At 41.8% G+C, this 13,293-nt stretch overlaps 1 protein-coding gene across 1 annotated transcript in view; it reads left to right on the top strand.

Moving 5' to 3' along the window:
• The window catches only part of LOC124253207 (sodium/hydrogen exchanger 1-like), a 59,814-nt gene that overhangs the window by 33,854 nt on the left and 12,667 nt on the right, over nucleotides 1-13,293 (top strand). Inside the window, 9 exon segments of the mRNA XM_046686936.1 lie at nucleotides 1,408-1,453; nucleotides 1,872-1,913; nucleotides 5,073-5,144; nucleotides 7,388-7,469; nucleotides 8,472-8,499; nucleotides 9,256-9,371; nucleotides 9,851-9,926; nucleotides 10,227-10,309; nucleotides 11,098-11,209. Of these exon segments, the coding sequence (XP_046542892.1) occupies nucleotides 1,408-1,453; nucleotides 1,872-1,913; nucleotides 5,073-5,144; nucleotides 7,388-7,469; nucleotides 8,472-8,499; nucleotides 9,256-9,371; nucleotides 9,851-9,926; nucleotides 10,227-10,309; nucleotides 11,098-11,209 (657 nt within the window).

The following is a 13,293-nucleotide window of genomic DNA, read 5'->3' as shown; positions in this document are numbered from 1 at the left end:
ATACACACGCATGCACGTCGTCATATGAGCGAAATAATCTCAAGCACGACGTTAAACCCAATTTCACCTCACCTCACATCATATGTATTACAGTGCGGACCCGCGAAGCTACCCATGCTTGTTGTAAGAGGCGACTAACCGGATCGAGTGGACAGGCTTGTGGACTTCTTGTCACGGTTCGATTATTTGCAAGTTTTTTGTCATAAAGCTAGAATACAGCTTTAAACAACGCTCGCACGCATACCTATATACATATACATGTGTACTCATGGAAACAAATAAGGGAACACCTGAAAGTATTCTTTTCCAGGTTTCTTCACAAGCTTTGTATTGCACTGTGGGTGAAATTCTGGAAAAAGAATAAAGGAACACTTGTGCTTTCATGTGTCCCCTTATTCGTTTCCACGAGTAACTGGTAAATAATCGATTGATATCGATGTACGTTGACACGCTCTCATGCAAGTGACCACGTCAGACATCTCGATCTTTTTGTCGTTTTTTGCGCATCAAAGTAATTGTGTTGTAGCGTAAAACGAATGAGATAGGTGCAATAGATGTAACACGAGAGATATTATTTTTTATGATGTTTCACTGATAGCACAAATACACCAACGTAAAAAACGGCAAACCACTGAGAAAACATGTGTCTGGTATCCATGTTTCACAATCACGGTGCCAATATTTACTGCACGATATCACCTAACAAAATATATCTTGTTGCAGCTTTACACCATGCACGTTTCCGTTTGATATCACGTAACAATAAATATCTTGTTGCAGCTTTTCACCATTCAGATTCCCATTTGATATCGCCTAATAATAAATATCTTGTTGCAGCTTTTCACCATGCACAGTTCCGTTTGATATCGCCTAACAATAAATATCTTGTTGCAGCTTTTCACCATGCACAGTTCCGTTTGATATCGCCTAACAATAAATATCTTGTTGCAGCTTTACACCATGCACGTTTCCCTTTGATATCACGTAACAATAAATGTCTTGTTGCTGCTTTTCACCATTCATATTCCCGTTTGATATCGCCTAACAATAAATGTCTTGTTGCAGCTTTTCGCCATCCAGATTCCCGTTTGATATCGCCTAACAATAAATGTCTTGTTGCAGCTTTTCGCCATCCAGATTCCCGTTTGATATCACCTAACAATAAATATCTTGCTGCAGCTTTTCGCCATCCAGATTCCCGTTTGATATCGCCAAACAATAAATATCTTGTTGCAGCTTTTCACCAAACAGATTCCCGTTAGATATCGCCAAGCAATAACTATCTTGCTGCAGCTTTTCGCCGTCCAGATTCCCGTTAGATATCGCCAAGCAATAACTATGTTGCTGCAGTTTTTCTCCATGGACATTTCCCTTTGATATCGCCTAACAATGAATAGCTTGTTGCAGCTTTTCACCACGCACATTTCCTCTCATCAAGGATTCCGGAGTCATGGTGAGCATAAATATTGTGTATCAATTTGTCAATTTATAACATGGCCCAACATCCAATGTTAAAAGTTGCGTCCCTTATCCGTACCAGGATCCCCCGTAGTTTCGGTTATGTCTCTAGGTTTGTCCGCCCCATACTTCCGAGTTTAATCAAAGACCTGCTCCACTTTATTCCCAGATCAGTAGTCATGATATGGCTGGGATATTGCCAACGCGAGGGATAATTTTATCTCATTCCTCCCAAATCAGGATTACACGACATGCTAAATTTCAGATACTATTCAAAGCGACGTCAAACACAACTCACTCACTCACTACTCGACCGTCTGAATCTCCGCTCAAATTGACAAGTTCGTTATTGTTTACGTCACTTCCTCAAACACAAACAGTCACAGGATTCACTAAGCCTTTTCTTTTTTCAGCCTGCTCATCATCCTGGGCCAGATATTCGGGGCGATTCTTGAGTGAGTATCCCGTGCTGCTCTCTTCATTCTTCCCTGTACCAGCGACGTATTTAAAGTTCAAAACCAAGACACGATGGACTTACTATACAGTGCCCGTGAAGATCCGGGTTCGAATTGATCTTCCGTAACCCATGCTTGTCGTAAGAGGCGACTAACGGGATCGGGTGGTCGGGCTCGCTGACTTGGTTGACACATGTCATATCCGAATTATGTAGATTGATGCTCATGCTGTTGATCACTGGGTTGTCTGGTCCAGACTCGATTATTTACAGCCCGCCGCCCTATAGCTGAAATATGCTAAACTCACTCACTCACTACTATAATCCCGTCTATAACGAACGCGCTTATTACAAACTGACACATATAACGAACTCGACCTCTTGCTGTATATTTTAGTCTACATGGATGTGACGAACTGCCATAATTAAGATCTAAAATAACCGTAGTTTACTGTACTTGCAGTTATTACCATTAAAGGAGAATACAAACGTAATAAAAAAAATTGATATATGGAAAAAAGGATCCTAAAAGTCACTTTCCATTATTAAAATTTCACAAAAAGTTTGTAAAATCGCAATAAAAACGTGAAAAACGCCCTCGAATTTCCGCCTATTACGGAAACACCCGACAGTTAATGAGCAGAGGCGGGTATCACGTGACATGACGTCAAATGTGCCTATTGCCGGTGGCTTCCTCTTTGGTTATATTGACAACTTGACAGTAAATTTGTCGAATTTTGATTGGTCAATAGCTAAAGGATACGAAGCCATGTAGGCGGATTTGCCAGGGTGTACGCTTCGAAATGTTAGAGTTGGCGTATACAATTATGAGTATAAACAGAGTATTAAAATTGTTGCCATAATTTCTTATTTGTTTGTGTCAATAAATACATTTAAATTTTTTAATGTTTCTGAATTTCACTTGTCGTTTATCAGAAACTTCAAATTCGATCATTTTATCATAAATTAAGCCATCACGAGTTATCTCCCTTTATGAGAGTGACTGTTTACTGTTTAATTAAATATATAATGGCGTTTTCTGTTATTTTCTATTGAATGTTGGTTTTGAAAGCTAAAATAAAGAGATCTTGAGGATAATAAATTCGTTACACGGTGTTTTGAAAGGGTGAACGGGACTGTAAGCCCCTTGGAAATTCCGTATTTTACGGAAATACGGAATTTACAACGGACTGTAAGGAGATACGGAATTTACAAGGATCTTACACTCCAGGCACACCCTTTCAAAACACCGTGTAACTAATAATATCTATCTATCTAATAGTATATATCTGACTTGAGGAGGCTCGTTAGATCAAACCGCGCTGGCTCCATCATAGTTCTCGGATGTATTTATCTTCCATTAACTTCCACAGCGGTGTATAGTAGGTTCAATATAGCGATTGCAGGTGTAATACACAGGCTGTGCATTGAAATTACATGAAGGATACACTAAGTCTTGAGGAATTCACATATCCTTCAGACAGAGGAAGGCTTTGGCGCAGTCAGTAAGTTTTAACGCCTTTCTGAAGACAGGTTGTTCTGTGACTAACAGAAATTAGACATATCCTTTGATGTAATGGCGAAAGTAAACAATATACATGTAACCGGTTGTATAAGGCAGATTGTCACGTGGTCAAGACGGATTTAGCAGGTATATCTGTCCGAGTGTTCGGGAAATGACTATTATATTGCAGCGTGTATTCCCCACTGTTTAGGCTGGTTGGTACAAGTCATAAAAGTGCACTTCGATACTGGAACATGTATTAAAGATTGCATGATACAATGAGTCAAACTAGAACCTTATGCATTATATGACAGATTTGTCCACTGACGTTTAGATTAATATAATTGATTTCATGCCAATACGGAATTTACAAGGATCTTACACTCCAGGTACATCCTTCCAAAGCGCCGTAATATCTGTCTATCTAATAGTATATATCTGATTTGAGGAGGCTCGTTAGATCAAAACGCGCTGACTCCACCATAGTTCTAGGATATCATAATCCTCCATTAACTTTGCTCACAGTTCTGTGACTAACTGAAATTAGGCATATCCTTTGATGTAATGGCGAAAGTAAACAATTTTACCGGTTATATGAGGCAGATTGTCACGTGTCCAAGACGGTTGTATCAGGTATATCTGTCCGAGTGTTCGGGAAATGACTATTATATTGCAGCGTGTATTCCCCACTGTTTAGGCTGGTTGGTACAAGTAATAAAAGTGCACTTCGATACTGGAACATGTATTAAAGATTGCATGATACAATGAGTCAAACTAGAACCTTATGCATTATATGACAGATTTGTCCACTGACGTTTAGATTAATATAATTGATTTCATGCCAATACGGAATTTACAAGGATCTTACACTCCAGGTACATCCTTCCAAAGCGCCGTAATATCTGTCTATCTAATAGTATATATCTGATTTGAGGAGGCTCGTTAGATCAAAACGCGCTGACTCCACCATAGTTCTAGGATATCATAATCCTCCATTAACTTTGCTCACAGTTCTGTGACTAACTGAAATTAGGCATATCCTTTGATGTAATGGCGAAAGTAAACAATTTTACCGGTTATATGAGGCAGATTGTCACGTGTCCAAGACGGTTGTATCAGGTATATATGTCCGAGTGTTCGGGAAATGAATATTATATTGCAGCGTGTATTCCCCACTGTTTAGGCTGGCTGGTACAAGTACATGTAAGTGCAGTTCGATACTGGAACATGTTTTAAAATTGCATATGACAGATTTGTCCACTGACGTTTAGATTAATATAATTGATTTCATGCCAATACGGAATTCGCTGACTCCACCATAGTTCTAGGATATCATAATCCTCCATTAACTTTGCTCACAGTTCTGTGACTAACTGAAATTAGGCATATCCTTTGATGTAATGGCGAAAGTAAACAATTTTACCGGTTATATGAGGCAGATTGTCACGTGTCCAAGACGGTTGTATCAGGTATATATGTCCGAGTGTTCGGGAAATGAATATTATATTGCAGCGTGTATTCCCCACTGTTTAGGCTGGCTGGTACAAGTACATGTAAGTGCAGTTCGATACTGGAACATGTTTTAAAATTGCATATGACAGATTTGTCCACTGACGTTTAGATTAATATAATTGATTTCATGCCAATTTCTTTCAGATATTCCGGAGGTGCTAACTACATTCCAGACTTCTTCTCCCCCCATGATTTCTTTCAGTTTCTTCTTCCTCCGTGAGTATTGTCTTCTCCGTGAATATCTTTTCCATCCTGATGATTGTCTTAATACGTGATTACTGACTTCCCCCGTGAATATCCTCTTCCAGCGTTAGTATCTTCTTTCTCCGTGAGGAACTTCCTCCTCATCCTCGATAATCTCCAGGGTATACGTTACGATCACTCTCCACTACACCCTCGATGCATCCACGGCTTGGCCCGACAATTATATTACCTCCCTTTGCTGGCTCCGCATTCTCACAGTAGCCAATCCGCTAAGCCGCCGTTACATCCGAGCTTGCCAGTGTCAACAAAGATAGCGGTCGCAGTCGCGAAGGTTTGTTCGCAGTGCGACTCAGATTTTTGAGGAAATAATACAGGCAAATTGACAGATCTGAAACTTTAAAAAAATATATAAAAGAACTCCTTCTACCTCTTTCAGAATACCTCTGCATCAATTGTGTTTCCAAGTTTAAACGGTTAGATAATTTAAGAAGCGAAAGTGAGTTGTGATTGGTTCGCTCAACTTCCCAGCGTAGACACCTGATTGGTTAAAAAGCCAGCCAAGGGAGGTAATAAAATCATCGGGCCAAGCCGTGGATGCATCCAGGGTATAGTGGAGAGTGATCGTAACGTATACCCTGGAGATTATCGAGGATGCTTCCTCCTACGCGAGTAATTCTTCCTCCATACTGCGTTATACTGTCACTGTGGAAGTAGGCAATAAGTTCGTTATGACACACACTAGTTGTCAACACATCATTTAAACCCCCGTAGATTTAACTAGTAAATTGTAATACAGGCGAGTTATGTGACGCAATGGGGATTCATTAATGGTGGGGTTCCGTCGGTAAATCTTGTTTATCACAGCCCAGATAATGACAGCACATTAAAATCGAAAACTCGTTTCGAAATACCACGAACCATCAGGGGCGATGGTGTGGCACAGTGGTTAAAGCCTTCCCTCATGACGCCGAAGACCCATGTTCGATTCTCGAAATTGGTACAATGTGTGAAGCTCATTTCTGGTGTCCCCCGCCATGATATTGCTGTAATATTTCTAAAAGCGCCGTAAAACCATACTCACTCACTTCACTACAGCACAACTAGAGACTAACATTCCGTTGAACAGAACAGTACAAATCATTAAAGCACACTAGAGCTCAAAACAGATCCCACATGCTCATGCTTTTGAAGTTCACTACTATAGCTGCCCTACTGCCTAGCGTTGCTGTATGGCTGAAATAGTGCTGATGTGACGATAAATTTGAACTCACTCACCCACTCACTCACTCACACCTGCTCACGCTACACCGCGGACCAATACAGCACAATACAGCACACTTTAACTCAGTACAAACCAATACAGCACGATACACTAAGACAAATACGGTAGTCTGCACCAAACAACAGACACCAATAGTATCATCCCACTACGTACAGTATTCACCGTGAAGATCCGGGTTAGAATCGATCTTCAGCAACCCATGCTTGTCGCGACAGACTAACGGGATCGGGTGGTCAGGCTCATTGACTTGGTAGACACATGTCATTGTATCCAAATTGCGTAGATCGATGCTCTTGGTGTTGATCACTCTATTGTCTGGACCAGACTCGATTATTTACAGACCGCCGCCACATAGCTAGATTATTGCTGAGTGCGGCGTTAAACATCAAACCAACCTACACAGTATCGCTCAGGGACCGCCTCAGTGGTGTAGTGGTTAGAGCGTCCGCCCGGAGTGTGGAAGGTCGCGGGTTCGATCCCCGACCGCGTCATACCAAAAGACGTTAAAATATATGGTACTTGTTGGTCCCTGCCTGGCGCTCGGCATTAATGGGTACAACAAGGACTGGTCGGCTCGGAGTCAGTATAATGTGTCTGAGTGGGGTATTCATGCTTCACTGCGGCATGGTATCTCAGTGGGCTAGCACTATAAAACCAGCTTCAGTCTGGGCTAGTACAAGCAGCCGCACATACACATACACACGCATGCACGTCGTCATATGAGCGAAATATTCTCAAGCACGACGTTAAACCCAATTCCACAACCACCACCACAGTATCGCTCAGTACAATTCACAGCAACACACGACAGACAGTACTGCACAATACAACACAATACAGGACACGAATTCAACTTAATACTGACTAATACCGCTCAGTCAAGTTGAGCACAACACACTATAGACCGACAAGACAACTTACACCTTGTATTAAGGATGGTCAGTTATGACGTCATTTCCAACACGTATTTCAGGATCATCCTGGAAGCGGCCTACAGCCTCCATGACAGGACGTTTGCTGACAACATCGGATCTGTCCTCCTGTTTGCTGTAGTTGTGAGTTGTTCAGGGACATCTGATCAAAGTCTACATTACGTGTTTTCACGCGCATCGCACGTGACATTCCCTGTACCATTTCAGTACCATCTGGGTTACTTAAAGTCATACGTATAGTCAACACTTTCTACTCCGGTGTCAATTAGTGTATTATTTCAATTAAGTTTGCATTTATTAAAGTCGTACATATAATTAATACTGGATACTCTCTTAGTCATACCTATAGTTTATACTTTATACTATTTGTCATTTTAATCCAATTAGCTTTTTTCTTCATGTTTTATGTATCCTAGTTAATACTGGGTATTCTCGTAGTCATACGTAGACGTTATGCTTGTCGTGAGAGGCGACTATCGGGATCGGGTGGTCAGGTTCGCCGACTTGGTGGACACATGTCACCGTATCCCAATTGCGTAGATTGATGCTGATGATGCCCATCACTGGACTGTCTGGTCCAGACTCGATTATTTACAGATCGCCACCATAAAGCTGGAATATAGCTGAGTGAGGCGTAAACTAAACTCACTCACACTAAGTCATACTTTATACTCTCTCTGTCCAGTTTGCTTTTCTTCAAGTCACACGTTAAGTCAATACTTGGTACGCTCTGTGTCATTTGTATAGTAAGTACTGGATATTCTCAGAGCCATATCAGTACCCTTTGCTATACGTTCTCTCGTCACGCCGAAGACCCGGGTTCGATTCCCCACATGACAATGTGTGAAGCTCATTTCTGGTCTTCCCCGCCGTGATATTGCTGGAATATTGCTAAAAGCGGCGTAAAACTAAACTCACTCACTCACTCACCTTTACCAAAACTGCGACTCAGACAAGGATAGGACATCGTAAGACTATGATAGTGCGTGACTTTGACAAGAACTGTAATTGTGGATAAAAAAAGAGACAAAGGGTGTCATCTTTCCCAACCATGGTTATCACTGATAACAAGACACATATATTATTCTGACGTAAGACTCACTCACTCACTCACTTTGGTTTCAGGGAACCATACTGGCCTTCTTTGCACTGGGTGAGTAATTTTATAAACAGGTCACAGAAAACATCTTGTTTCCGTATTATTTTGGTGGAATTTACTTTCAGTGCTTGTTCAGAAATTTGATGTGTTTCTTCCTGAACAAGTCGACAATTCAGAGATGCAACATTACCGTACACGATTATCAGGTATCCGTGAAGATCCGAGATAGAATTGGCCTTCGGAAACCCATGCTAAGACGCAACTAGCAAGATCAGGTGGTCAGGCTCACTGACTTGGTTGACAATTCCAATAGCGTAGAACGATGATCGTGATGCAAGTCACCGAATTGTCTGGTCCGGACTAGTTTATTTACAGATCGCCTTCAAATCATTGGGATAGATGCTGAATGCGGCGTTAAAAGAAATATGAATTAGCTAGTGAAATCTTTTGGATCTATTCTAAACGACTAACAATATAAGTACTCCACTGAGGTCATTCTTTAATGGTATATTTAAAATCACCTACCCTTGAGAAAATAGTATCTTAACAATCAAGACCCATTCTGTATGATATCGCCACTGGATAAGCACTGCATGCCCTTCACCTTCATATCGTGAAGATCTCTGAACTGTAGGGCCGGCAGTGTAGTCCACCGTTGAAAGCGATATCTTGTCATGCCGAAGACCTAGGTTCGATTCCCGATAAATATACATTATGGTATCTCTAAAGCTGATGTTGCTGGAAATCTACCGAAGCGGCATAAAACAATACTCATTCACTCTGATTCCTAAACTCCGCTTATGCTTGCAGGTCTCACTCTGTGGGGTCTAGCCATGGGCGGGGCGATGGGGGTTTTCCCCTTCCCGATAACACTCACGCAGATCCTCATCTTTGCCGCACTCATCGTCGCTGTGGACCCTGTGGCGGTAGGTGGAAGCTGTCATTACGTGGTTTATGTCACCTTCTCACAATGTCAATGATTACCAAGTACTGATCTCAACACAACATGGCATCTGCGGAAACCATATTGAAAGAGCTAGAGTTCTATTTGATATTGTGTCCAAACAAACGTTGTTCTCTATTACGAAGTTTGGTTTTGACTGATGATTGTTCCACACAAAAATGTTAATGTACTCGCATAATGAAACTAATTCTTTCAACTCGACATGAAATGAGCTAGACAAGTGAACGTAACAAAATGGAAATACAATATGGTAGCCGAGTGGTTAAGGCGTTCACCCGTATCGCCGAAAACTCCGGTTCCATTCTCCAGTTCGAATTTCACATGGTATAATATGTGAAGCCTATTGCTGGAATATTGCTGACAGTATGTTAAAAAAATCCTCACTCACTTCATAACTTCAGTTAAATTGTTGAAACAGACATGAAACTGTTTGTGTTTCAGGTTCTAGCTGTGTTCCAGGAAATAGGCGTCAACAATGTTTTGTATTTCATGGTTTTCGGAGAATCTCTGCTCAACGGTAAGGCCACGTCAAGGTTCTGTTCTACCCCTTGTTTTATCTGTTGTCTGTAGGCAGATTTGATATACTCACGAGTGTGTGAACATAAATGCTAAATATACAACTTCAGAAAGTGACCACCGGAATCACGTGGTCACTGCCTTTCTTGCGTTGTCCATTATTCACTCAAAAAGTGGTTCTTTTCACTCTCATTAATGATATTATCCAAGTTGTATCTCAACTCACAGGATCCTTTCACTGATGTTAATATATAATGGAATAGTTCAGTATAAAGTAATGTGTAACGTCTTTTGTCTGTAGATGGCGTGACTGTGGTCCTGTATCAGGTCATGCAGACATACAACAAACTCAATTCATCAGGTCAAGGTGTGGACGGTAAACAGGTAAGACTACAGCTAAATCAGGTCATGCAGAAATACAACGACCTCACTTTATCAGGTCAAGGTGTGGACGGTAAACAGGTACGACTACAGCTGTATCAGGTCATGCAGACATACAACGAACTAGCTTTATCAGGTCAAGGTGTGGACGGTAAACAGGTAAGACTACAGCTGTATCAGGTCATGCAGACATACAACAAACTCACTTTCATCAGGTCAAGGTGTGGACGGTGAACAGGCTAGACTACAGCTGAATCAGGTCATGCAGACATACAACAAACTCACTTTATCAGGTCAATGTGTGGACGGAGAACAGGTAAGACTACAGCTGAATCAGGTCATGCAGACATACAACGACCTCACTTTATCAGGTCAAGGTGTGGACGGTAATCAGGTAAGACTACAGCTGAATCAGGTCATGCAGACATACAACAAACTCACTTTATCAGGTCAAGGTGTGGACGGTAAACAGGTAAGACTACAGCTGAATCAGGTCATGCAGACATACAACAAACTCACTTTATCAGGTCAAGTGGTGGGAACAGGTAAGACTACAGGTAAATCAGGTCATGCAGACATACAACAAATGGCCTATATCAGGTCAAGGTGTGGACGGTAACAGGTAATTATCAGCTTAATCAGTTAATGGCATATTCACCAGATGTAACATATTATGTTTGTACATACACAGATACACTTCTTGTCTTCACAATTTTTTCTGAATGTAAGTACGAATAAATGTTTAATGGACACATACATGACATAATCTGACACTTACGCTCTCCCCACAGATTGGACTCGGTATCGTGAAGTTCTTTGTGGTGTGTTTCGGTGGCCTAGCGCTCGGTGTCCTCGCAGGGGTCGTGACAGCACTCTTGACGAAATGCACCAGGAAGGTTAAAAGTAAGCAGGAACCCCACGAGTATTGACCAATGCAACTTGTCACAAACCAATGTACACAAGTAGGTGTTAGAGCACGGCACTTGCGATCTTCTCCGCAGCAGCGATCGTATAGTGGAACAGGCTATGGCGGTGTTCCATTGGTGATGTGTACCCGTACAGATCCGGGTTAGAATTCATCGTCAGCAGCCAATGCTTGTCGTAAAATGCATCTTACGGGATCGGTGGTCAGGCTCGCTGACTTGGTAGACACATGCCATCGTATCCCAATTGCGTAGATCGGTGGGCATGGTGTTAATCATTGGATCGTTTGATCCAAGCTCGAATATGCACAGACTGCCACCATTTATTTGGAATATTGCTTAACAACAATAAACAATCATTGCTGAAGTGGTAGTGGAACATGAGAAGTATTTTGGTTACTTCCAGAATCCCATTTGAAATTATTTTTGGCCCCGTGTGCCGTATTTTAAACATTTATAAATATCTGCCATTCTTTTTTCTTTACGTCTGAAGCAGATTGGGAGTTTTCGAATGCAGAATTTGCTCAGACTGATAGGCTGATCGTTCACACCGTCTCGTATTCTTGCCAGGCTTCCTGGTTCGAGTTGCAGTTATGATCCTTACCTTCTCAGCGCCAGGTCTGGGCTGTTTAACACCACCACCCGGTGTCCCTTTGCGATTTTCTCAGAAATATGTTGACACGTCATGGTATTACACGGTATTATTGTTAGAGGAATTCTTTTAGTCCTTTGCTTTTTTGTTTGTCATTAAATCCTTTGAGCGTTCTGCTCAATAAAGAGGAGGGTTACAATCCCGGATATTATTGAATATCTTGTGGAAGATCACACCTACACCTGTCTTAATGCAAGTTTGAGACAAGCTCCAGAAACAAAGTCAAAGCCACCAATACCTTTGCTGTGCCAGTCCTTTCCTAGTCCTTTGGAGTAGTTGATTGGACAAAACAAGACATCCAGAGTCTTGACCGCCTGACCAGAAGGATCATGTCTGATAACACAATCCAGCACCCCAGGTCCTCTCTAGATCGTTCTGGGGCGGTGGGGTAGCCTAGTGGTTAAAGCGTTGGCTCGTCACGCCGAAGACCCGGGTTCGAATCCCCACATGGGTACAATGTGTGAAGCCCATTTCTGGTGTCCCCCGCCGTGATGTTGTTGGAATATTGCTAAAAGCGGCGTAAAACCAAACTCAGTCAGTCAGTCTAGATCGTTCTAAAATGCCAATTATTTCAGGAGGTCGGGGTTTGATTAGTGTGGAGGCTCTTCATGGTAGAAATCTATTGTGGACTTTTGCACATATTTATTCATCGGATAATCCTCTGGTGATGCATTTCCACAGCTATTTTGAGCCTGCCAAGGTTGTTGGACAAAATCTGAAATTTGAGGTTGAGTTTGTTGATGGCAACGTACTGCTTGACGGTACAGCAATGGGAGTAAACCAGGTGAAGTTCTTCACCCAGTCTGCATAGAGTCGATCACTTTTGGGGACGTTTTCTGAGAAACCATTGCATCGTGGGTACATGCAGTGTGTGGAACAGAATAGTAATCCATCCGACTCCTTCGCCTGGTCTTAAATGTGGAAATAAAAGCTTTGCTTTCGCTGCCAAAGACCAGTCACTTCTCACTCGCAATCGCCTAAATGTGATTTTTAAAGAAAATATCAACATGAAATGTCGACTTTGCAATGAATTTCCAGAGATTTCTCCACACCTTGTCAGTAGATGGCACAACCAGCATATCTTAAACGATATGATGGTATGGCTCGCTGCTTCTACTACCGTCTTCGCCATGCATGTGGCTTTGACTTCGAGGTCAAACACACATTGTACGAGCCCCATGGTACGGCCCTGCGCTTCCAGGGCGTCATGGAAAATGATGTTTTTAAACTTTTTTGGAATAGGCCCACATACAGCCTTAGAAGAATTCCTGCCAACAAACTTGATCTTGTCCTTTTTGAGAAAGCCAACGAAATTATTTTTGTTATGTCCCTTTTGACAACAATGTGATTGGCAAGATTCAGGATAAGCATGCTAAATATGTGGGACCTTGCCTTTGAAATGTCTCGCTTGC

The sequence above is a fragment of the Haliotis rubra genome, unplaced genomic scaffold (genome assembly GCF_003918875.1).
Source record: "Haliotis rubra isolate DU_JTF1 unplaced genomic scaffold, ASM391887v1 Scf535, whole genome shotgun sequence".
Classification (NCBI taxonomy): Eukaryota; Metazoa; Mollusca; class Gastropoda; order Lepetellida; family Haliotidae; genus Haliotis; species Haliotis rubra.
The sequence above is the reverse complement of the archived record's forward strand: the minus strand, read 5'-3'. Positions and strand labels throughout refer to the sequence as shown.